The 27,332-nt window shown below is 46.3% G+C and overlaps 1 protein-coding gene across 1 annotated transcript in view; it reads right to left on the minus strand.

Moving 5' to 3' along the window:
- Positions 1-27,332, minus strand: part of LOC147659113 (membrane-bound transcription factor site-1 protease-like) — a gene marked incomplete at its 5' end in the record, with an annotated part of 181,947 nt that overhangs the window by 32,719 nt on the left and 121,896 nt on the right. The window contains 2 exons of the mRNA XM_086951966.1: positions 871-995; positions 8,381-8,537. Of these exons, the coding sequence (XP_086808092.1) occupies positions 871-995; positions 8,381-8,537 (282 nt within the window). The remainder of the gene's footprint in view (positions 1-870; positions 996-8,380; positions 8,538-27,332) is intronic.

A 27,332-nucleotide genomic window follows, 5' to 3' on the forward strand; every position in this document is an offset into this window, starting at 1 on the left:
AACGTGAGCCTTTTTAACTTCTCCTTCCGGAGGAAGCGGTTGAGGGCACGGAGGTCTAAGATAGGACGCAGGCCTTTGTTCTTCTTAAGTACCAGAAAGTAGTGGGAGTAACAACCACAACCTACTTCTGACACAGGTACCCTTTCAAAAGCTCCCTTGGCCAAAAGAGCTGCAACTTCCTGGCGGAGAAGGGCCAAGTGATCCTCCAATATGCGATGGAGTGCTGGTGGAATGGAGGGAGGGGTAGTTTCGATGGGGAGGGAGGAGCCCCTTCAGTCTATCTGCAAAACCCACTTGTCTGACTGTGAAGAGGGGGACCCGACATTGACATCTCATTTACTCCCCTAACCGCATTTGCTACAGACTGTCAGGACCAATGTCCCAAACAGACCAGAGAAGCAAGAGTTAACCTTCCGACACCAGGAGTCACAAGGCTTGAAGCTACCAGGACTCGAAGATTCAAAAAAGACGTCAACAAAAGTTTAGTCAAAAAATAAGTACAGGGCAAGCTTCTCTCCGGAACTGCACTGGAAGCCGCGGAAAAAGAAAGAACTGACATCAGCGCGCAGGTGTTTCGTCTAAGTAGACACTGCGACGTCATCCCGGCAACCACACCCCTGAATGCAGACGCCACCTACGATGCACAGGGGCACTTTTTCAGAAAAATTCTCCGGATCCAGTCGGACGCCTGGGGGTAATTCTAAGGTAAGGAATCTATAACTAATGGTCTCTTTCAGATTTCTGATTCCGTCACAACTCTATTTACAGGTTCAAAATGCTCACAGGGGAGAATGGAGAGATGTAACACAAATTTTCACAGTACTAAACAAAGAAACATTTATTAAAATTCAAGCAGTGTATATCACTTACTGTCATGACTCGCCAGGGTAAAATCTCCTTCATAAAGTCCATCACTGAAGGCCATATTCCAAACTGAGAGGAGATCATTCAGAGCTGGGATGTTGGCACCGCCAGTGTCTGGCATCCACCACTGCCTACGTGGAATTATAGTAAGCACATGTTACTAGACCTGAGGAGTACATTTGTGTTTGTGGGCATTAACTCATACTTCTTGTAGCTGTTAAGCATTCATTAATGCAATATTAGTAATACCCAATGACAGTAAAAAGGACACCAACAAGCGATAAGATGTGTGACAGGGTCTCCGGTCAAGAACATTCCTTCTTCAGAATTTTCTAGCACTGTCCATTTTAGAGCAGTATGTTATGAAGGACTTTCCACAAATATTAAGAATGGCTTACTTGCCACAGTGTTTTATTTCCTAGTCCTTTTAATCATTTGGTTAACAAGAATAAATGATTAAAGCAATACATTTCAGAACACATACAACCTTAAACACACATCTACATGGATTGTTTCATGACCTTCAGCAGTATAGCTTATCCGTCGTATAGTCATACTGAGGTTGAGGGGATCAACATCACCATGTTTGGCATACATAACCAGTAAGTATGTAAGATTACAACCTGATCATCACAGCTCTAGACTGGAGGGAGTAAATTATATTTGAACAACAGAATTTAGCCTCTCCTCCACAAAAGCAGCTATCACAATGACTTTTCGTTTAAATGTATTCTTAGTTAGACAAAAAGTCTATAAACGTGCCACACAAATAGATCTAAACAAAACCCCTTAACATCTCATTGTAAGAATTGCTTTTACAGATTTATCGATATTAACCTCAAGTCCACATTGTATCTCCGCTAATTGTAGCTGAACCCTTATTAGTGCTGTCTTTTATGAATAAAGGTTTTAGCTCAATAGTCAAGCAGCATATGAACAAATGCAAATTTAACATTGAAAGTATATGGGCATTTCCCCTTATTAGATATCAAGGGATTAATGGCAAGCCTTCCTTCAATAAAATTTGGCAAGCTGATCAATTGTGAACATACCAACAGTGTACAACCTCCTGGTTTATATATACGTTTTCAGATTTAAAACTGATTAAATGAAGGCTTATCTAACTTTTGTATTTCCTTCCGGTGCCTTGACGTACTTTTTGCTTGGTACCTGCTAGATATGGATAGGACAGATTTGAACAGTTTATTCCCTTTTATACCATGCCATTAGACAAGCCATAGCTCACATCTTAGGGACCGAACCAAGGCATTTGAAGGGAGCCTCATTGTACATTCCTCAGAATGTACTTCAATAGCACACCATAAAGCCCTTAGGTAACAACACGATCCTTCAGTGCCCCAAATAACAATGAGAGAGATTTTAATCTTAAATGCCATTAGCAAGAGTGCCACTGATAAGCCTCAATATTCACGGATGAAGCTAACTGAACCACCATGGGTCACTGTGGCTCTTATTTATACTAACTGGAGGTGTTCACATTAATTAAGAGCTATTGTGAAAGATAGGCCTAAGTATTTATATGAATTCATTCTCTCCATAGTAGCCACCACAGTATTTTAAGGTTTCACCAAAGATCAAGACCATTATTTTCTCTATATTTACTATTAGAACATTGGAATGTTGGAATCTCAGGTTGTGAACAAAGGCTTCAGAGAGCCAGAGGTAATTTCAACCCCCTCGCACCCCTTAAAGCCTTTGTTTAATTTGTTAGAGCATTCTGCCCTCTGGTGGCAGAATGTTCTAAAAGCCTTATAGCCCTTCGTAGCTGGGCTATACCGGCTATTAAAGTCTTGCTACCTTGTTAAAGTCCCTCGCCTTCGGCTCGGGCCTGTAACGCTGCAGCTGGCCTTTAATAGCCGGGCTATAGTAGATGATTTTTTGTTACAATCAGTGTGAAAAGTGGTCCATTTCTTTTTGGGGGAGGGGGAAACCATTTTCACCCAAAAAAACTGCAGTTTATGCACAAAGCCCGTTAAGCCTGAATGTTAAAAATGTAAACCTCCATCAGTGTAAGTAACGTTTGCGGTCAGTGTATACATGTAGAGAGAAGACAGATGTGCAAGAAAGCACTTCTAATAACTAAGGCAGCTGTTCCATAAGTAGAGACACCTGTGCACAGCACCGAATAATCAGATTTTTTACTCCATGATAAATAAAGTTCAACAGAGACGACAAATAACCTATATGGTGTAACAGGTAATCTTCATACTTGATTTTGAACACCTTCAGAAATTGTTCTGAATGTCTTGCACTAGCAGACAGGACAGGAAATAAAGCTTACAAAATCTCCTCTCCCGTCCCCACGCCCCCAAAAAAGAAACCTACTGGTGCTTTACTGGAGTCCATCAGCATGCTTGAAAATGACCCCTGCATTTATGCAGCAGCAATCACAGCCAGCTCCTACTTGCTTTTGGCAACTTGCAAGGCTTTCGCAAACATGCTGAGTTACTGGATGGCTAGGTGGACGTTGTGAGAAAACGAGAGTAAAGTTTTATGTTCCAGACCCACAATTATTCTCTGCCAAACTCCAACCCACCCAAAGTAGCTACAAAAACAGTCTGCATAACTTGAAAGCATGGTGGTGGAGGAGCTGCAGTGGGAGGTAGTAAGAGCCCTGGTATGACCAACCAGGCCACAAGACAATAAACTGCACAATTCTGGTTGCCTGAAAAACGCATATTTCCAAGAAGGTGCCCAGAATGCAATGCTCAGTTTCATGTGTGGTAGCCGACCCCGGAGCCCAGCAAACACCAAAGATATGGACATGCCTTTGGAAGACTAGAGATGCTGCCTTTGCTTTGGTGAAATTAGCATAAAGTTCCAGAAGTCTGTAATTTTCAGATTTTGTAAGATCTAGAAATTGACTATGCAGCAGCATTGTTGCCAGGTAGAACACAAAAGTATCGGATGTTTGGATTACCTTTAGACATCTAGAGACGTCTTGATAATTTAGAGTTCCCTTAGTCGAAGAGGAAGGAGTTCTAGGTTGAAACTCTTGATTTGCGAGGAATTCCAGTAACACTGTGGAAATTATTTCAAGTCTCACTGGGAGCAGTATTTTAAATTGGTGAGTGAAAATGAAGAAGACCATTAAAATCATACCTCATCATCTCTCTTAGCAGCCAAAAGATCAAGTGGTGTATTCAGGCATAATGGAGGACTGCCTTGTAATATTTACTGTAATCTACTTTGACAACAAAGCTATGAAAGCTAAAATATTGTCCAAAGAAGCCCGGGGTATTCAAATGCCTCGCAAATACCCAGCAAGAAAATCCTAGTCAATCACTCAGGTCTCCTTTCTTAGCAAATTCCTTCCATTTGAGCTACAATATTTTCTTCCGAGATGCCTAAATGTGCATAGACTCATTCTTTATGCACCGGGCTTCTATGTTCAGCATTGACAGGGAGATGTGAACATCCTCTCCACTAAACGATAAGATTCTGATACTGGAAAAGTAACAAAGTTGTTGTCCAAGGAGATGTACATTCTGTGAAAAGGCTTTTGTAATTACCATTGCAGGATCTTGACATTTCAGAGTCCGATGAAGCAGAGTAAATGGAGGCAAACCTATGTATACCTGTGGAGCTCTTGCTCAAACAGGCGTATCTTTTCAATTGATCTCCATCTCATGTGACACATGCTGCTCTTTGCTTTGAGGGTCTGCCATGGTTTTTAGGAATTGAAGTCCTTAGAAGAAACTGAGACTTCCTTGTTGATGAGAAATCCCAAATTGAATAAGGTGCAGCAAATAAAGCAAACCCTCTGGAAGAAGTCATATGAGTAGTGTACATGCAACAACTAGTCCTCTAGACAGAGGTATAGAATGTCCCCTGGAACCAGAGTGCAGAGTTCCGGCAGTACTGAAATGGGTCATCTCCAAATATAAACCTTACATACCATGCCCCTTCATAATGGGCATACTTTAAGTCCACATCCTGGAGATCCAAAACAGCCTCCTGGTCCTCCAGATTCCATGCCCTACACGATCAGAACTTCCATATGTCTCATTTGGCTCACTTCCCAGTCTTTTGAGAACAATAAAGTACCTAGATTAAGAGACCTCAGACTTTTCTTTTACTCACCACCACCACTAATTAGGTTCTTCAAATGAGTACTTTTGATGTTTTTGAAGCTCTTGAGAGGAATTCAGATATCTGGGAGGACACAAAAATGGACTGTAGGAAGAGTCAATGTGAAAAACAGATGGTAATTGGCAGAATGTCTGCGGTGGTAAAGGGAGTTAAGAACAAAAGTACAACAGATTTACCAGAGTCTGAGATTAATTTAAGCACCCATCACAGTTTTTGCATTTATTTTTCACATTGTTAAATTTCTAACTGTGGGAAAGTTAGAGGCCCATCGTTCCAAAATAATGCTGAGCACCCATTGGTCTGGAGTGACCAGAGTCCACAGAAAAGGATGTCTGTCTTCTTCTTACTTGAGAGAAACAATTTATTTTGGTGTGGTATAAACCAGTGTTTATATGATGATGCTCAGGATGCACTGATTGCTTGGAGAAATCTATAAAGACCCTTGGCACATAGGTCTTGTCACTATTTCATTTGGTGACATTAACACCATACCTATTTGGTCATTTCCAAAACATTCATATGTAGATGGAGAAACGACTCGCGGCACCAAAAGGCAATTCCTTCATGATATCTTGGATACATGGTAAAGGGATAAAGTCTGAACCCATGCATGCCCGTTGATAAACATGGCTAAGTTAGTGGCTTTTAATGTAATAACGACTAGATCTTGGAGGCTGCTATTAAATTGTCTCATTACCTTTCAATAAACTGAACAAAAAAAACCGGTCAGCATCTGGGGTAAAAACTGTGCGTTTTAGCAAGTGCTCCATGATTTTTCGGTTTATGGGCTACCATCAATGAAGTAATATATGTCTTAGAGCACAAATAAAGTTCTGAAATGACTTCTTGCTCTGTGTTTCCTTTCCCTTTTGCTTCCCCTTTGAATATAAGGGCCGGGAGTAGGACTGAGGAGGAGAAACAAAAGTTTGTTGGTCTTTGTTGCAGAGGAAGTCTTTGGAGGACTGGTGCCCCTGCTACTCGTGTGATGTCTGAAGGTTTCACATCCCCGGTACAGAAAGGACAGGCTGTCTGCCGAATCACTGGCTGGGAAAGCTGCCAGTGCCTACATTTGCAGAACTGGTGGGGGAAATTGCTGTGCAGGGGCAACAGCCCCAATGAATGTGTTGCAGCTCAAAGCTTTCTAGAGTGGTGGAGTATGCCTTCTCTCAGAAGGGACAATACTTATCCAAATATCCTTTCACCAAGGTCTGGAATTCGCTGGAAAATCCAGTTGATCTTGCCCAGAGAGGTCTGGGAAGCACAGCACATGCACCGAATTCTGTGCCAATGCAGTCCATGCTATTCAAGCCTGAATAAATGACATACATCCCCACAGCCTATCTGCCATGGATCATGCGGGCCAAAAAGGCCCCAAAGATCCTCTGGTAAGATCTTGTTGTCCATGTCCAAACGGACTGCAGTGGCTGGCTCACAGTAGAAAAAACTAAAGGGTTTGCCAGAGGCATCAGTCCATTTGGATTCACTATCTGGGGGTTTTGTGAGACATTAATTAGGATTAAATTTACAGATCAAAGCCTTAACAAGAAGACTATCTGGACTAGTGTGCTTGGAGTGAAAATTCGGGTCACAGGGCCCTGGCCTATCTCGCCTTGCTACCTACCAACTAACAGGCAGGCAGGGAGGGGGGATCATGGTTTCGATCATGTAACCATCACACTATCAGTACGGGCACATTAAAGGGAATCAAGGGCTTTGATGTTGCTGGCCCAGGCAAAACATCAGAAAAAACAATCAAATTACTAAGTACTTCAGCAGTAAGGCTAGTTCTTCAGCAGCACTCTGAACCACCATTGTAAATGAGGCACTTTCTTAAGTTGGGAGCCCAAGTGGTGAGCCAAGTTCTGTCTCAGTGGAGGTATCAAGCCCATCAGCATTTTGTAAAATAAAGTATAGGGCATCAGCAGTATAAAGAGGAGGGCCATGAAAAGGGTCCCGTAGAAACAGATGGCAAAGGGGAAGGACCCACACGTGGTAACCCAACTGGAAGCACTGTTCTGTGAGACCTTAAGGAACACCCGAGGAAGTGGAATCACACTAAAGACTTGGAGCAGGACCTCTTTGAAGGCCTTGATCTGTGTGGGGTAAACGATAGCCCGGGAACCCAGGGGAAACCTGGACCAACCGAGGAGAAGTTCTATGTCTGGTGACCTTTAAGGAGTGCAACTTAACTTGACGCCCTTGCCCCTTCTCTCTGTAGTCAGGGTAGTGAGATAGGGTAGAGATCCACTTTTCTTTTTCTTGAACTTTAAATGTATGGAACTGGCAACAGTGTGCAGGGGTGCTGCTTCTATGTGGCTCTGCTTCGCAACTTCTGGGGCACCAACAATGGTAAACCTCATGCTGAAATGTTCCATCTCAATGCTATTCATTCACTTTCTTTAGGTTTTCATCTCACGGTGAAAAACAGATTACAGAATAATTTTTATAATCGCTTAAGGTATTACCATAGCCTCTGCATTATTTCAGATTAACATGCATTTTAAATTTACAAACATGTTGTACTTCTCATTTAGCCTGGCTGTTCATTTAAGCATTGCCTCGTTTTGAAACTGGCATTACAAGTGGCATTACAAGTGCTACCGTTCCGAAACTGTATTTACTTCCTAAGGACTCCTCACATTCTTTCCATACTTTGGCACCTGCATGTTAGCGGCTATCTTTAACTTGTTTAAACCACATATCCTATCCTCCACTTGCTGCATTATAAACTTATAAAAGAAGGTCAAAAAAAAGTTTGCAAATGTAGCATTTTTTCTCCAAAGGGTCAGAGGGTGAAGTGCTAGTCTGTTGATATGGTGAATTTGCAAATAGATTATTTTTGCTGCTTGCTATAAATCTGCGTTAAACCGATGTTAGACTTCTGTAGGCTTCTCTGAGTGTTTATCTTCCACATTAAGTTGGGTAGCAGTGCAGCACACAAACAACCGCCCACACAAAATAAAGGTATTAAGGCAATTACAAAGTATGTGCATTTACAAGCCCAGCCAGGTCTTTGCACCTAATACACACTGTAAGGCTCACTTTAAACACAAACACACACACATACACACACACCAACATCAGCTTTAACCTTCATTTGTATGTTGCTTCCTTGCCTTTTTCCTAGGTTTTGCATACCTACAACTCTGCTGGTAAGTCATTTTATGTATTCACCATCCTTACATGAAATAATAAGTGCTTCATCTGGTAGGGTTAGACATTTATCTAAACAGTCTTTGCGAATGGACAGATGATGCATACTATTTGCAAAGAGTCAAATGGGTATCCTAGGAAAGGTTAAACATTCATTTATGGGGGAAATATATTGAAACAATAAATTACACTGCACATATGGAATGCTTAGTATCAAACAAAAAACTGTGGAACTGTTACGAAAGCGCACCTTGTATTTTCATCGTAGAACTTGACCTTTCTCATTACTGAAGTATTATACCAGTCACTGAAGACCATCAGGGAAAGTCCATTATCCACATCCCTCTTCAGTTTTGTTATTTCTTCTGGAAAGAACTCTTCTTCACTGTCAACTATCAACAAGGTCCCTGGAAGCAGAGAATGATTAAAGCAATCAGATGGAAGCCAGCTGAACAAAATTTCCATGATTTTAACAGATGGGTATGAAGTGATTATACCACCTTCATAACTTGGCTTTTATATAGCACTTCATACCACACATCTGCTATCTTTAAGCACTGTTAAAAATATGTTTTCATTACCCAATTAAATGGATCTCAATTTATCAACCTCAGAAGGATGGGAGGCTGAGTTGCTTTCACTGGAATTCAAACTCATGACCTGAAGATTACCACATTTCTTAGCCACAAGTATTTTAAATCACTAAGCAGAAGATATTTACTCCAGTGCAAAAGACACAAGATAAAATAAAAAACATGGTATTTTCTTTTCTCTCTAGAGACTTAGAAATAAAGAAATCTGATCTGCATGACAGCAAACCTACAACACACTCGACCAGCGACCAGCAGCTAGCACAGTCTGACGTTGCCAACAATGTTTGGGAGAAAATAGAAACATTGTAATCAAAAAAGGGAGTGATATATATATATATATATATATATATATATATATATATATATATATATATATATACATACATACACAAAATAAGAGAAAATACTTTTGATTTGCGCAGAATTCTCAAAAAATCCAGAAATTCATTATTAATCCTGAAAACTCAGACCATTAAAATACACTTTACATTCATCATATCTTTGAGCCTTGACAGGCTATGTATAACGTTGCTGTTCACTAATGCATTTCTGACGCCTTAGACCCAGTGGCAGTGGGTTCGTGGCAGCTGTTGCTCGCGCTTCGGACAGTACGGCGGAAAAACTGGAATTTTTAAGTTCCCATTATTGTTTGCACAGTTTTTAAAGATTGTAATTTTAAAAACGAATTCTTCATTTTAAACAGCATCTTACCTGCCTCCTTGCCGATCGCCTCACTCACCCCCCCTCCCGCTTCCCTAGCCCCGGTCCGGCGCGGCTTGTGCCGATTGCTCCGGAGGGCTGACGGGGTAGCGGGCGCCATTTTGGGTGAGGCTGCAGGATTGTTTGGGCGGCGCTCTAGCCATCGCGTCTGAGGCCCATAAAATTCCACCCATGCGAACGCGCGCAGCGGGCGTGCCGAAGGCTCGCCTAAGGCAAGCCCGTCTGCGCCCGTCCGCGGCCGACCGGGGCTAGGGGCACCTCACTCTGCCCGTTTCCAGTCATATTCCACCTCACACCTACGAGCATTACAGGTACAGTGTTACCCCATACCTGCCATCTGCGCACAAATTAGTGAACTCTGTCTAGCTCGCTCGTCTTTCTTAGCAACCCCCCCGCTATTAACCCTTCCCTTCCTCCCCTCCAGGTGGCCCCTATCGAACCCTTTCCTTCCTCCCCTCTGCCCCTGGCGTCACCCCATCTTTCTGCCTTCCTACTCAATACTAGATCGGCTGTCAAACATCATTTAGAGTTGTTTGACTTCCTGGATTCTGTTAAACCAGATCTACTATTCTTGACTGAGACGTGGTTCCGCTCTGATTCACTCCCGAGTGTGCTATCTGTCCTTCCTCCCCCCTATGTCATACTCAGGGCCGATCGGCCTGACGGCCGAGCAGGTAGTGGAGTTGCTTTGGTTGCCCGAGCAGACTTCCACTTTCAACCTCTCCCTTCCCCTTCCCTACCTACGGCGGACTGTTTGGTCATCCGCTCTACTTTCTCCCAGACCCCCCTGACGTGTGTCCTCGTCTATCGTCCCCCTCAATCCTGTCCCAGTTTCCTCCCAGCCATTTCTGATCTATTGGGAACCTTGGCAATTAACAATTCCTCGGTTCTGCTCCTTGGAGATTTTAACTTCTGGCCCAATGCTTCTGCCGAAGATGCAGTCTCTCGTAACTTCACTGAACTCCTTTCGAGTTTGAATTTTGTTTCCTGGGTCCTCTCTCCTACACATATCCATGGTCATACGTTAGATCAAATCTAGACCCTTAATACCTCGATCCCTGTCCTTTCCGTCCAGCCTTGCTCTTGGTCGGATCACTTTCTCATCTCTTTTTCACTGGACCCAAGTTCTTCTTCCACTAGTCCACTCCCCAAACACACTTGGGCGAGGAATTGGAACAGAGCCGATATCCCTGCCCTTTGTTCCTCTCTCTCGACTTCTGACCCTATCCTGGCCGATCTCACGTCGTCTAGGCAGCTGGATGCTCTTGGCAGCTGGCTCCTGAGGGCTTGCGATCAGGCTGCCCCTTTGAAGCATGTAACAGTCAAGCGCGCCCACGACGCGAACAAATGGTTCTCTCCTGCACTTAAGGCAAAAAAACTCGAGACGCGTCTAGCGGAGAGAGCCTGGAGACGCGCTTACTGTCCCCTCTTAAAAACCCGTTACATGCTTACTTTAAAAGAATACAAAAAGGACATTCTCCTTGCCAAAACAGCGTATTTTTCTGGGAGAGTCCTTGATGCTGAGAACCATTCCAGGGAGATATTCTCTATAGTTCGGGAACCGTCTTCATCTGACAGGGCCTCTTCCAAGGTTCCTCCCTCCCAGCTGTTGTGCAACTCTCTCAACGATTTCTTCGTTGAGAAGGTTGCCCTTATTAAGGCCGGGATTCCGCCTCCATCCTCTACCTTTTGTGACCCCCAGCCTCCCCCTCCTGTCTCCAGTTTGACCCATTTACCTCTCTTAACCAGAGACTCCTTCCTCTCTCTACTGACTCACGTCAAATCTGGCTCGCCTGTGGACGTTGCTCCAGCGCATATTCTTCACAGGCTCTTTACGAGCTGCTATCTCCCCCCCCCCCTCACCTTCCTTAACGATTCCCTTGACCAGGGGATCGTCCCAGCCTCTCACAAAACTGCCATTGTCAATCCTCTTTTAAAAAAACCAGGGGCTGACCCTACCTCTCCTAACTACCGTCCCATTTCCCTCCTCCCCTTTCTGGCTAAGGCCCTGGAGGCCCATGTTACTCAGGTCCTAGGTGCCTTCATTGAGGAAAGCGGGGGATTTGCTTCCCGGCAGGCCGGCTTTCGCCCTCAGCACTCCACCGAGAAGTTGGTTATTTCTGTGATGGACGACCTCAGAGAGGGGCTTGATACCAATACGCCCCAGGCCCTGGTCCTTTTAGATCTCTCTGCCGCCTTTGACGCGGTTGATCGTTCCATCCTTCTCACCTGTGTCAGGGCGGCGGGCATCGAGGGCCCAGCTTTGGCCTGGATCAGCTCCTTTCTGAGAGATCGCTCCCAGGCTGTTCACCTGGCCGAATTCATCGCCCCCCACTCAGTCCGGTGTGGTGTTCCCCAGGGTTCTTCCCTTTCTCCGTTATTATTTAACCTATACATCTATCCTCTTATTTCTGCACTTCAAAACATGGAGGTCACCGTATACAATTACGCTGATGACCTCCAACTCATCTTTCACCTGTCACACTCCCCTACCAGTATACTCAACTTCCAGTCGGTTCTCTAGGGATCTCACTCAACAAGCACCTCACCCCTCACACTCAGATCAATTCTGTTGTTTCCTCCTGTTTCTTTGCCCTTCGCACTATACGCAAAATCTCCCGGTTCTTCTCTGTTCCTGCCCTTAAACTTTTCCTGATGGCGATGGTTCTGTCCCGGCTGGACTATGGGAACATTGTATATAATGGAGCTCCCGCCTATGCTTTTTACCGTCTCCAGCTAGTCCAGAATCAGGCCGCTCGCCTGATCCATGGCTTACCCAGATTCCATCACGTCACTCCCCTTCTCCAATCCCTTCATTGGCTCCCTATTAAAGAACGGGCCCTCTTTAAATTGGGATGCACTACTTTTCAGGCCTTGGCGGGGACTGCCCCTGAATTCATCTCCTCCGCCATCAGTACTTATTGCCCCAACAGAGAACTCCGCTCCTCTACCAAATTTCTGCTCTCTGTCCCCCGGTTTAAGAAAAAGAAATCCGGGGGCCTGAAATTCAGGGTCCTTGCCCCTACTTTTTGGAACTCTCTCCCCTTCCATATTAGATCCATCCCCTCCTATTCTGATTTCCGTAGAGCACTTAAGACCTTTCTTTTCTCCCGTGCTTTTCCATCCTAGCATCTTGCTTCCCCTACTACTCACCTCTGGCTAAGCGTCCTACTAGCGCCATGAAACCGCATGGTATAAGTGCGCTATATAAATTGTTGTAAATTCAAAATTCAAATTCTGCTGTAAATATGTAAATGTAAATACCTGCCCTCACTGAAGGTGGTGATAAATGGGACTATTAATGCTTTGTTAAATCAAGGAAAAATTCCCAATGGCTTAAATAATGCAGTAACAACTCCCTTACTGAAAAGTGAAGGCATCAGACTGGAGAGACAGCCTGATATGGCAATTGCAGATATCAGAGAAGGCCAAATCACTTCCCTGGTTACAAAACTAACAAACACCAATCCTTTTTTTATCAACCAGAAGAGTGGATCATCCAACTCTACTGGATCTTCTATTAAAGTGGGCAGGGATAACGAACATAGCTCTATGATGGTTAGGATCATTCTCAAACAATGGAAGAAAGCAAATTAAAATCAGCTCTTCATCTACTACAACAAAGCGGACAGTGTACAATCCTGCAGGGATCTCCCTGGTCTCTTTTACAGTTACATATTTACAGGAGACCACTGGCTCAGATGCTATCAGAGCAATCACCTGTTTCAACTGTAAGCACATGATATTTAACTATACATATAGTTCGGTACCTTAAAGAACCACAAAAGAAACAACTTTTCCCAAACATGTGCATAATTGGATAAAGGAACCGATCCTAGGAGTGAAACTTAGGCTTGGCACTTACGTGATAGTGCTGCACCAAGCCCGGTCCACCGCGGCTGTTGCTGTTTGCATGGAGGACGGTCCACAAGGCACAGCGACGCCAGACGCTAGGTGGAGGGGGAAACTATTTGAATGCCGATAACTGGGACGCACAGCGGACTGTTGTAAGTTCTACTGGCGTCTCTGCTAGTTTTCATCACTGTGTGTGTTTTTTAACTGCCTGTACCCGGCATCCCGCATTTTTTAATAATTGGCAGCCTTTTTTTGAAGGCATTAGGCTTGGCACTTAAGTGATGGTGCTGCACCGACCACGGTCCACCGCAGCTGTTATTTTTGCGTGGAGGGCGTTCCACACGACACATCAATGTCAGACGCTAGGTGGCTGGGGAAACTACTTGAATACCGATAACGCAGACGTACACAGCAGGCGCGCCGCTGCCGCTGCGAGGGCGCGTCTAAGGCCAGCCGGACTGCCCCGTCCGCGCTAGGCCCCGGCCTAGGGCCAGGACTCCTGGATCCTTCTCCATTGTGTCCCAGAAATACTCTAAGGAGGAAATGATTAATCTTAACTCTAATGGGACAGGCATTAAGTGTTTATGGCTAGCCCCATCTGATATCAACTTAGCATGTCCATGTGGTTTTACTCTTCCACCAGAGCAGAAGATTAAAGCGTTCCTGTTGGACCTGGGGTAGCCTGGCCTAGGGCAAGACTAACATACAGAGGCTCTGTGTAAAGGTTGCAGACCACCCAAAAGTAAAGCTACGCAATAGCACACAAAAAGAAAACACTACACCAAAAATTGTGGGAAAATACGTACTGTTTTATAAAAATAATATTTTCTTTGTGGTCAAAATTTACAGTTTATGACATTTCAGATTATTGACATTTCAGCTATTAAACCTCTTTACTTCTAGCAATTTATCAGTTAAATTTCCAATTACAGTTCATACAGTTTTCTAGAGATCAGAAAAACCCACTTTCAAAGATGACCAGCAATACAGTACACTTTACAGTAGTAATAATTACACTTCCAATTAATTGCTTAACTCAAGGTTCAGCATTAATTAACCATCTTATGGACTCTGAACTTAACTTCAATAAAGTAATACACCATGCCCAATTCTGGTCACTCACAACACCAACCTCCCTTTGTGTTCACTCTTGCAGTTGATCTAACTCAGGCTCCACAATTTCCCTCTGTGGATTTCCCCCACCACTGCTGGGTATTTATACTGTCCCTTCTCTCACATGGAGGAAGCACCAACTCTGGAAAGAACTCTCCACTCCCTCCTTCTTGAATAACTGTTCCCCTCCCCTTAGGGTGACACTCCTTACTTGTGGCAGAGTTATCTGCGTGGTCCAGGGGAAGAACCTGCTTCACAGGATCAGGGGAGACTCAACACTGAGGTCACACAGCCACTCGGTATACTTTCCTCTCTTCTCCCGCTCGCGCTGTATTTGCTGCTAGCGCTCAAGCGGGGAGAGAGATCACAACAGCGGAATGGTGACTGGGCTCCTCTCACTCGCCTTTCCGTGGAGCGCTTGAGCTGATCAGGGGATTTGGCGTTGCTTCAGCGGCCAGGGGAATCTTCCGGCGCCTCCTCACGCAATCCTTGACGAGCGCGCTGTTCTCCCGGGCATGCGCGTAGCTCTCCGACGACTCCGCCTCCGCCCTCACGAGTCGCGCTACTCCCCGGAGCCTGCGCGATCCCAGCCGGAAACTTCACCTCACAGACGCTGCACTTCTGGGCCTGCTCGAACCTAGGCCCCTCCTGCCTCCAGTAGTGGTCACGCTGGGGACATGCGCGGAAGCGCTTCCTTCTTCCACTGACGCGGCCGGTGCCCCCGGGGTCCCGCAGACGATCGGAGCAGCGCCGCTGCTCTCCCTCAGTCACTTCCCTCACCGGCTCCACAGAAAGGATGTTCTCAAGCAGCGCCCTCGCTCCTCAGGACATTTATGGCTCCACAGACCCACGACTTCACCAGGGCACGACAAGGAACTCCAGCCACGTCACGGGGCTCACAGCTGTTCTTCCACGCTGGTAGGTGCAGCGCTGGGCATGGGAAGTTAGGGATATCCTCAGTAAGAGTGTCCTGTCAGCTTTCACTGGGGTTCAGACTTAGAAGGGTCTTCCTTCACACGCAGGTTGCTTTTCTTCTCAGCAGTTGATGTATGGGGAGGGATTGGTCAGAGGCTGAAGGGGGAACGTCTCTCTGAAGTGACTGTCTGCCTCCAAGACAAACTAGCTGCTCTCAGTGCGTCCACCTCCTCTCACCACTGCCTCACTCCTCCACTCTTGGGTCAGCACAAAATGGCTGCTGGTCACTGGCCTTATATAGGGTGGCCTGAGACCTGCAGAAGTCTCTGGTTGTTTCTAGAAAGTTCCCTATGTTAGCCTATGGGCCTGTCCTCCAGTAGTGTCCGTTATGGCAGTTGGTGGACACCATTTTAGGTTTCTGGATGTCCCTAGATTTTCAAGGGGCCTGACTAGGCCTCACAGGTTATGAGGGAAAAATGGCGTCATAGCCAAGGAACACCTAGCCCCCTGACAGCACTGAAAAATCCTGATGGACATATATATAAAAATAAAAATAGAAACTCTGGGAGGCTAAGGGGGACAAAAATAAATAATGGTTAGAACATCCCCAGAAGCAGACAGGTCTAACAGTTCCGCTCACCACAAACAGTGAGGAAAAAACTCCAGTTAGATGATAGGAAATAGGATATAACTTGTGGACCGATCAATGTAAGATCCCTGATCAAACATAAGTACGAAATAGCGGAGATGATAAACACCCATAAAATTGAAGTGCTCTTTATCACAGAAACATGAGCTTATGCAGCTTCTGACCCAGATTTTGTGATTGCAACAGCTACGGGTTTCCAGTCGTTCAGAATAGACAGATCATTAAAAAGAGGGGGAGTAGTAATTATTTTACGAGAGAAGTTTTTAGCCAAGTTTGCTCCAGCTTCCACTCGTCTCTTTGAAGCGCTGCATTTTTCTATTGAAATAGCTTCCAAAATGACGTTTAAAAGGTATATTACTTTACCGCCCTCCTAGTGCCAGGAGCATATTTGTGCAGAATCTGGAAGGACTCCTGGAATCCTCACTGTCTAGTAACGACTTCACTGATCTGGGGGATTTAAACATGTATTTAGAAGATTTGGAAGACAAAGCAACGGCTATTCTGTTAGATACTCTAGGGCCGATAGGCCTTTCTCAGCTTGTCTCAACCCCAAAACAGAGCAGGGCATACACTCGACGGGATTTTCAGTTCCATGGCCGGGTTGTCAGTAAAAGAAGTTCTCCCCTTGACCTGGACAGACCACTTTTTAATTAAATTTAATATTGTAAAACTCACAGCCCAGCCAACACAGGCAACGGAAAAAAAACATCGACCTATATTGCGTGGAGACATTCAGATACGTTATTCCAATCTCTTTTGGAGGAAACACACCCTCAATTTAATCAGTATGTAGACTCTAGTGCAGTTAAATACACTGAATGGCTAAATGAAGCCATAAAAACCTCAGTTCCTATTAGGAAAATCTCAGGAAATTGGGATATGCCATCGGCACCCGGGTTCTTGGAAACTCTACGAAAGGAAAAACAATTGTGCCGTAGGATGGAAAGGCAGTGGAGAGCTAATTATGACAAAATAGAAAAGGAACTATATAAAACTACATTAAACTATAAAAATGCTAAGAAGGATTACTTCACTCAACAAGTCGAGAATGCCAAACATACTACTAAAGAACTATTCGAAATAGTTCACAATCTAGCTACATTGCCAACGTCCGATGCAATAAAATAGGATCAAACTTTTTGTGACTCTATTGCGTCAGCTTTCAAATCTAAAATTAAGGACATTTATAACGTTTTCGTAACTGCCCCAGTCCATGATCCCATAAAGCTAACCAAAAATGACGAATTTCCACAAGATTTGTTTTGCGCATTTGCCCCAATTCCTTCTGAAGTGGTAGCTAAACACATACTAGAGATGAAATCCGGTTCCCCAAAAGATCCCTGCCCTTCTGGGCTCCTCAATAAGATAACATAAGTGGCTAGCCCTATTCTCACTCAGATTTTTAACATGATGTTCACTTTAGACAAGTTCCCATCTATATGAAAAGATTGCTCCATTCTTCCGTTGCTAAAGATGGCAAACCTAGACGCGCCCAATTCGGCAAACTATCGTCCCATTGCCTGCCTACCACACCTGGCCAGGATAGTTGAAAAGATTATGACTAAGCAACTATCTCTGTTTATTCTGGACAACAATCTTCTTGATCACTCCCAGTACGGTTTCCGTAGGGAACATAGCACTGCGACTGCATTGGTTAATACCACAGAAGAAATCAGAACGGTGATGGATGGAGGAGGATCAGCAGCCCTGGTCCTCCGCGATCTATCAGCCGCTTTTGATACTGTCAATCACAAGTTATTGCATCGGCAGCTGGAACCAATGTGGGTCCAGGGAATAGCACTGTCCCTTTTGGCCTCCTTTTTGAAAGATAGGAGGTTAAGTGTTACAATGGATGGCTTCCAATCAAACTCCTAGGTGCTGCTCTCTGGAGTTCCCCAGGGGTCGTCCATAAGCCCAACCCTTTTTAATATATATGTTGCAGAACTTGCTCCCCTGTTTCGGAAATTTGGGTTTAATTGAACGTCCTACGCGGACGACACCCAGATAGTTGTGGAAGCATATAAGAAACAAACTGTTCCCTCTCTTCAGTTCCAAAACTGTAGGAGAGAAGTCGACAGATGGTTGAGACAGCACTGTTTGAAACTTAACTCAGAAAAGACAGAGGTCATTATTTTTGGGGAGTTAGAACCCAGATGGAACCTTCTCTGGTGGCAAATAGAGATGGGTGAAGTGCCAAAACCGGTGTCAAATCCAAAAGATTCAGGCGTGTGGATTGACAACAAGTTAACATTAGCTCATCAAACCAATGCTTTTGTCACCGCCTCCCATTTCATGATTAAAAAACTAAGGAAAATCATGCCTTATATCCCTACTGAGTCTAGAAAGCTGGTGGTTACAGCGCTGGTCCAGACCAAATTGGACTATTGTAATAGTCTTTATTTGGGCATGTGTAAGCATTTTCTCAAAAAACTTCAATCTATCTAAAACACAGCCGCTCGATTGTTGAGCAATATCCCTAAATAAGATTCTATTACCAAGCAAATTTGCCGACTTCATTGGCTTCCAGTGGCCAAACGAGTTGAGTTTAAGGCCCTATGTTTAGCATTCAATGATTTGAATGAAACAGGACCTTGGACGCTCAAAGCACAAGTTACTACTTGTGTAACGATATATCTGTAAGAGACATTAGTTAGTGATAGATTCCTTACCTTAGAATATCCCTAGGCGTCAGACTGGATCCGGAAAGTTTTGCTCAGCAGTACCCCTGCGCGTCAGTAAGTGGCGTCTTGCGGCTCCGCGTCAGTTGCTGGCGTTGTATGCGCCGAGATGAAGTCACAGTGACTACTTAGGCGCCATCCATGTACGCTGATGTCAGTTCTGTGCACAACTTTCCGCGCCAGGAACGCAGAGCCATGCAAGAAACAGACTACTGGTGCCATGAAACTAGGGCCCTGAAAAGGGATGTCCTTAACCCAAGTAATCAGTTCGCAGGACAGGAAGGATGGGTGGGGCGGTAAGGAAGCTATCATTAACTAATATCTCTTACAGATATATCGTTACACAAGTAGTAACTTGTGCATCTGAAAGAGACACGTTAGTGATAAATTCCTTACCTTAGAATAGATACCCCAGCAATACCAACCCTGGTGGTGGGTCTGCGAAAAGATTACACCAGAAAGTCACGGAGATCAGAACGGCCTAAGAAGCAGTCTCTCCGGACTTGATTGCTTGGTAAACTTGTGCAGCCAAGTCCATGTAGCTGCCTAACAAATGTCCTCCAAGGGAACGCCGCGTCCCAAGGCAGTAGTAGCGGTCGTTGCCCTGGTGGAATGGGCATGCAGCCCCACAGGAGGCTCCTTCTTGGCCAAGGAGTAACATGCTTTGATGCACAGAACGACCCACCGGGAAATGGTCCGTTTGTGCACAGCTCAACCTTTTTTGGCGCCCAAGTAGCCAACAAAGAGCGGGTCATCCACCCGGAACTGTTGTGTATGCTGCAGATACAATGCAAACACGTCTTTTGGGTCCAGGCGGTGGAGCATCTCCTCTTCCCTTGAGGGATGCGGAGGTGGAAAGAAGGTGGGCAAAGTGATGGTCTGCCTGATGTGGAAGGGTGTGACAACTTTTGGCAAAAAAGGACAGGTCCTCAGAACCACCTTGTCCGGATGAACAGTAAGGAAAGGAGGTGTAGTGATCAAGTCCACTCAGTTCAGGTGATTCAAGGAGGTTTTATTGATGATGGTACAAGATCACAGGGAGACCATAAGTAGATCAGATTAAGACTAGAACAAGACTAGAGCAAGACCAGAGTAAGACCAGAGTAAGACCCCACCAGGAGCAGCCAACAGGCAGCTCAGCCCAGTCAACTGTCATTTCTCTCTGCAGATTCCCAAGATTCTGACAGCATCATCACATTAACATTCCACTGGTGGTGGAATGGCATTGCATTAGCATTAGCAGGATAGAACATATCCCCTTTTCTTATACGGGAAAACAAAAAGCAAGAAACGGAAGAGAAGAACCTGAGAAAGCGAAAACAAAATGATACTACAAAAACATAAGAACAACAATGAGAGAACAACCATCAAAAGAAGAGCAGAGAGAACAACATCGAAAGAAGAGCAACAAGAAGGAAATTAAGAAACAGAGAAGAAGGAAGCCAAACATCGAACCCATCCACCCTTCTTACACAATACAGAAAAGGAAAGAACGAAATACAGATCAGACACCTTCCTTCTCTGTAAATACTAAAAATGAAGGATGCATAAAGTACAAAGGTACAAACACATAAATAGGTACTCTTTTTCCCTTCCCCATACACAACAAAAAAGAGAATATAAAGTTTAACTCAAGAACTACTCCAGACACACCTCTTAGAAGGAAAAGTATGAAAGGAGACAGGTATTGAATAAATAGAAATACGAAACAGAGAAGAAGGAAGCCAAATATAGAAACCATCCTCCCTTCTTACACAACAGAAAAGAAGAAAAAACAACTTCAGATAAAAGAAAGAACAGAAGACTGCCCCAAAGCACACCCACTGGCCAGAACAGGAATGAATGGAGAATGAAAATGGAAAACAGTACAAAGGGCTACAGGCTGAGACGAATGCAGAGGAAAGAAACACGACAGAAAAGCAGAGGAAAGCTCAGAATCCACAAGCGACATAAGAAGAAGACCTCAAAAGGAAAACAGAAAAGAAGAAAGAAACAAGGAAGATGAGAAAAAATAAGGATGAATCCCCATCTAAACACCATTATCATTATCAATGACAAAAATGTAATGCTAAGATAACAGTGCAAATTTATCATTATAAAATACAATATAAACAGAACATATTTAGCAATGAAGGCTTGGAATGCACTCAAATGGGGTAAAAACGTAAGCTAAATATGTGAACTAGAAAGCATGGGTGGGAACCCATGACTAATCTCTTAGGATAGAGATGCATTGTGCACAAAACTGGGAACACTCCCCATACACATCTAAGTGTAAGAACAGAATTTGTGTGAAAAAACCACACAGTGCACTGTAGTAATGTAACTGTGTTAAACAGCACATATGAGTAGGTACTCAAGACATATTCCAAACATTAAACGGAGTAATTGGGTAAGCACCTGTGCAAAAAGGACTGTAACCTTTGCATGATTCCCCTGTAAAAGGGTAGAACTGACAGTGTTTGGGTAGGAACCCGAACACATGGGTAGGAACCCATTACCAATCTCTTGGATAAGAGGTGCGTAAGGAATGCAAAAGGGACTTACACCCTTGCATACATCCCCTGTAAGAGGGCAAACAAACAATACACATGAGAAACATGCGTGAGTGTACAGTGAGCAGATGGGACTTAAACCCATTGCTGGCAAATGGGACTAAAACCCACTGCGATCCCGGTGTTGGGAGACAAGTGGCATGCAAGAGACTAGGGTCCAGGAAGAATATAGAGATATACACAACCATGCAAAGCAATGGAGTTTGAAGCAAAATGTAATGGCTTAGAGCTGTGAACCACGCCGGTGAGTGACTACCCATCCTAGTAACAATCGTCTGTGTTGGCTCCAAAGAACATAAACATGAAGAAATATATGATTGCCAGCAAACTGAGCGAAAAATGAAACATGCAAACTAACATCACAGTATTACAGTCGAGAGGGTGAATACACCCAGCAATAAAAAGAATTTAGCTAGTGTAAAAATGACGTGTTAGAAATACACAACATTTTATTAAATGAGTGCAACCATAACCATTTAATAGGTACGCGCAACAGTTCTTTTTGACGTATACCACCAGAAGGTATTTTGCAGAAGATACAGTGCCCACTGAATGTCGGATAAAAAACGAAGCTGACAGACTCCTGAATTTCATAAGAACGGGAAAAAAATCATGAATCTCTTGACAATAAGCCCTCCGAGGAACAGTATGACCGCTGCAGAGCAAAATAACTCATTAAGCATACAACATTAAGAAAAGGCAAAGAAATTCTCCGGTGATAGATTTCACATAGGAATCTGCAGCAACTTTAAAGTAATAAAATGTTCCACGTTGAACGGAGCAGCTTGCAAAAAAAATATTGAAACGGGATACTGGCTGAATGTTGCTTGCATCTTTTGCGCATCTTTATTCCCAGAAAATTAAGAAACAGTACCTTGCTGGCAGGATCCACAGAAAAAAACTTCTCAAACAATTAACAACTTGATAAGTTAGCCCCTCGGACAAGAAAGGTCGACAAGTCCAAGTGAAGAAGAATGCGCAGGGGCACAAGACAGAGGCATTAACAACAATGGCGCGTAATAACCAGACCTGGTTGACAGAAGCACAGAACAAGGCTGGATACTTCAGAGGACCTCGAGTTCTATGTGCTCCGGCGGCGCCAAACACAGGATGGAGGAGCGTACTTTAAGCTGTGCCGGGTGGATGCAGGCACGCTCCTGCTGCGAGGCGTCCAACAGCAGCACTGGTGACCAGGCGCGCAACACCCATTGGGCTCACGGGGCTTCAGTCCCCCATCCCCGGTCGTGCGTGTCAGCTCGGGCTGGCGAGCATCTAGTTGCAGCCGCACCCGAGGACTTAACAGGTCTTTAAAAGACAATGAACTTGTAAATGAGGCTTTTGTTGTGTGTTCACCCCTTCATACAGCCACTCTGTCTATGGTGGGAAGTATTATTTTTCCGCAGACACACCCCCCCCCCGCCCCCCGCAAATGTTGCTCTAGTTGCCCGCCTGCTGGTGACTGCCAAGCAGGGAAAACGTCATAAAGGCTACACAGGTGCTGGATGCTAAGAGGCGAGGAGCGCATGCTTCCTTTCACATTTTGAAACACAGCATGGCAGTTTTTACTGGCTTCACTGTAGGGAAGACCAAAGACACGTAAAACAAAATAAAGATCAGAATATTACTCACTCCGATGGCCTCCTCTTGTGGAAGGGAGGGAGGGAGGGAGATTAAATCCAAATCGCTTTCAGGTGGCACACATAGAAAAGCCATACACCAAAGTAACATGACTTATAAAATAAACTTTCACCAGTCGAGCAAAACAAGTCCTGTGCTGACACTGCTTTCAAACTCTACCAAAGTGCACACTCCGTTGTGAGAAAATCACTGTACTGGACAGACAGTATCACAAATCTCAATGTGTGGGAGTGAAGATAATAAAGCAGGCTTACTTTCACAAAAAACACAGCACAAGACGCAGGTGTTGGCAGGCACAGACGTTGGCATGCTTACAGATTGTCAGGTTTACTCTCAATGAAGGCTCAGCACAAGCCGCAGAGATAGTGTGGAGTAGACAATGATGTGTTGCGCTGAAGACAGACGTTGTTTAATTTGAAGCTTAACCACACATGAGGGCACAGCACCTCCCCAGACTTAAGTAGGCATACCCTCACATGAAGGCACAGCACAGGATGCACAGAGATAGTGGGGAGTAGACGCCCAAGTGTGAATGGGAAGCTCATGTAGTAGCACTTCCCCAGACTCACAGAAACAACTGGCAGGATGCAGTGGGCGACCGATGGGAGGTCACTGGTGGGGTCAAGGATGCCAGTTGAAGGTAGATGCTAAGCTTGAGAAACTGTAGAATCTGTAGATAAAGTTGCTTAAGTTTGATGAGGTGAAAGATGCAGGTTCATATAACAGGAGGTTTGAAAGAAAGAGCGTGGAGCTCACTCACCCTTCTGGCAGAGGTGATAGCAACCAGGAAAGCAGCCTTTAAGGTGAGAAGACGCAAGGGACAGTTATGAAGGGGCTCCAAGGAAGCGCACATCAGAAACGTTAAAGACAAGGTTTAAGTCCCATTGAGGCATGATGAATGGCACAGGAGGGAACGTGTGCGTAATGCCCTTCAGAAAATGGTTAACAATCAGGGACTTAAAGAGAGGAGGCTAATCAGGAAGCCGTAGAAAGGCAGAAATGGCAGAGAGATAGCCTTTGATAGTGCCCAGCACAGAGCCCTGCTGGGCAAGAGAAAGAAGGAACAAAAGAACCTCAGAAAGAGGGGATGAAAGCGGATCAACAGCCTTTGCTGCGCACCATGCCACAAATTTGTTCCACCTACAGGCGTATACCGATTTAGTGGAGGGACTCCTGGCTACCAAAATGACATCACAGACCTCGGGAGGAAGGTCGAAAGGGGTCAACTGTCGCCGCTCAATCTCCAAGCATGGAGGTGGAGGCTGGACAGGTTCGGGTGGAGGACCGTCCCCTGCTGCTGCGACAGAAGATCCTACCGAAGAGGCAGTCGGATCGGGGGAGCCATCACCATGCTGCGTAGCTCAGGATACCAGTATCTTCGTGCCCAATCCAGAGCCACAAGGATAACTTGGGCCCGGTTGCGCCGAATCTTCTTCAGCACTCTGGGCAGAAGTGGTATAGCCGGAAAGGCGTACAACAAACCGCAACTCCACTTGCGACTAAAAAGCGTTGCAGAGCGAGTGCCGCCTTGGAAATTCCAACGCGCAGAACTGATGACTTTGCGCATTCTCTTCGGTGGCGAATAGATCTAACCAAGGCTCTCCCCACTGCTGAAAGAGACCTTGCGCCACGTCCGAGTGCAGACGCCATTCGTGATCCATCAAGCGTTGGTGGTGGAGTTAGTCCGCCATGGCGTTCAGAGAACCTGCCAGGTGTTGAACCACCAAGGCAATGCCGTGATGTTCCAGCCACGTCCAGAGGAGCAGAGCCTCCTGACAGAGTCCAGGACCCCACCCCGCCCTGTTTGTTGCAATACCACATGGCGGTGGTGTTGTCCGTGAACACCTGCACCACACTTCCCTGGACAATGGGAAGGAATGCTTTCAGTGCAAGTCGGATCGCCCGCAGCTGCAAAAGATTGATATGGAGACGGGACTCCGCCAGAGACCAGAGGCCTCTGATCTCCGCCTCTCCCGAGTGGCCTCCCCATCCCAGGAGGGACGCGTTCGTCACCACCGTGTGCTCCGGTTGGGGAAGGGAGAGGGATCTGCCACTGACAGAATCACGATTCGGGAGCCACCACTGCAATTGTTGAACAGTGCCCTCTGAGATCTGGACATGATCGGACAAGTTGCCCTGATGCTGTGCCCACTGGAATGTTAGGTCCCACTGCAGAGCCCGCATATGCAAACTGGCATGTGTCACCAGCAGGATGCAGGAGGCCATGAGGCCCAGAAGCCGGAGGGTCTACATGACAGAAACCCAGGATAAAGGCCGAAAGATCGGAATCATAGCCTTAATATACCGGACTAGCTGCTCGGGAGGATAAACCCGAAACAGTGTTGAATCCAGAAACGCTCCGATGAAGGGGAGCTTCTGAGAGGGACTTGGTGCGACTTCGGCACGTTGATGGAAAACCCCAGCAGATGCAGGAGGTCGGCCGTAGTCTGAAGGTGGCTGACAACTGTTTGGGGCGCCTTCAACAACCAGTCGTCGAGGTAGGGGAAGACTGACACTCCTAACCTGCGCAAGGTGAGCTGCGACTACCGCCATCACTTTTGTTAACACCCGAGGGGCGCTGGGAAGGCCGAAGGAGAGCACAGCAAACTGAGAATGCTCCAGGCCTACAGTGAACCGCAGGGACCGCCGGTGGGCCGGCAGAACGGGGATGTGAAAATAAGCGTCCTGCAAGTCCAACGCTACCATCCAGTCTCCAAGATCGAGGGCAGTCAAGGCCTGAGCCAGAGTCAGCATTTTGAATTTCTCCTTCCGGAGGAAGCGTCCCGGAGTTCCAAGATGGGGAGCAGGCCCCCCTTGTCCGTTTTGGGGACCAGAAAGTAGTGGGAATAACAACCAGTCTTTACTTCCTGCCCGTGAACGCACTCCATGGCCCCCTTGGCCAAGAGGGCCATGACTTCTTGTTGGAGCAGAATCAAATGATCCTCCGACATGCGGTGGCACAGAGGTGGCATGGCTGGAGGGGAGGACTGAAAGGAAAGGGAGTAACCCTTGTGGATGATCTGCAGCACCCACTTGTCCAATGTAATATCGGGCCAGTGGGGGAGGTGGTGGTCGATCCTGCCACCCACCGCCGTGGGGTGCTCCACGAAGATCGGACTAGGAAGGTTTAGAGGGAGGAGCAGCAGGGGTGGAGGCAGACTGACACGCACGCTGATTTCCTGACCCGCCCCTGCGGAAGCCGCAACCACGCTGAGGCTGGTTCTGCACAGACTTGTGAAGGAACGTGCCTGGGTGCCCCTGCCCTGGCCACAAATGGAACGAAAACCAGGAGTGGCCAGGTTCTTTGCAGAAAGACCCAAGGACTTGGCCGTGGCCCGCAAGTCCTTAAAGTGCTCCAGTGCACGGTCGGCCTTATCGCCAAACAGGTGGGTGCCATCAAAGGGCATGTCCATGGGCGAGCCTTGGACATCGGGCAAGAACCCAGTCGAAAGCAACCTGCTCGGAGTCACACTGCCGGGCAAGGGGTCCTCGGATCCTTTCCAGTCCTCCTCCGCCACAGGAGGGGCCGTTCGCAGCGGCAGGGCCGGAGAAGGGACAAACGGTGCCGGAAATGGCGCGAGAACGGCACCGACCAGTGCCGGACTGGCGCAGTCTCCAATGGGGATCCCAGGTCGTAACAAAATTGTCCTGGAACCGGGGCAAGGGCGGAATGAACAGCACCCAGTGCGGCGCCGGGGCCGGCAATGCTGCACCTCGTGATGCCGGGGCCGGAGCCAATGGCGTAGGATCCTGTGGCACCGAGGCAGGATACACGGGCAGTAGCCGCCGGGCCGACAGAATCTGGAAACAGGACCGTGGGGCCTGAAGGAATGCCGGCGGGAGCCTGAGGCCTAAAAAGGCGGTCCATGGCAGCAAGAAACTCTTGAACCTGTTCAGGAATCGCCGACTGACCCGGGTAGGGCGGGTAGACCTTGGGACTCCCAGGCGCCAGAGGAGCCGCGGGGGCGGAGCCCCTGTCCCCCTCGTCCGCCTCCGAGGAGCGGTGGGGGGACGTCAGAGCGAACATGCTTCTTAGACTTCTTTTTATGATGCCGCTTACCAGAATCCGAAGGCGAAGACTTGGAGCACGAGGAGTGACAGCGCCGGTCCCGCGAGCGTTCCTGGGAACGGCCTCTAGATCCGGAGCGGCAGTGTGACGAATGCCGGAACTCCAGCAATTTTCTGCACCGCTCCCTCAAGGCCTTCGGGACCATGGCTCGACAGTCCCAGCAGTCGTGATCAGTCTCCAGGCAGCAGAGGCAAACATCGTGGGGTTCCGCCACCGACATAATACAGCGGCCGGCTCCACAGGACTTAAAGCCAGGCATCCCTACGTGCACCAGGAGAAAAAAAAGGGGGGGGGACAAAAAGTCTCAAATAGAAGTCAAAAAGTGACTAAGGTACGTGTTCAATCCGGACCTGCGCTTGCTGGTGCGGAAAAAGAAAAAAGAAGTCAGCGCGCTTGGGTGGCGCCTAAGTAGTCTCT

Source organism: Lissotriton vulgaris, unplaced genomic scaffold, assembly GCF_964263255.1.
Source record: "Lissotriton vulgaris unplaced genomic scaffold, aLisVul1.2 SCAFFOLD_3064, whole genome shotgun sequence".
Taxonomy (NCBI): domain Eukaryota; kingdom Metazoa; phylum Chordata; class Amphibia; order Caudata; family Salamandridae; genus Lissotriton; species Lissotriton vulgaris.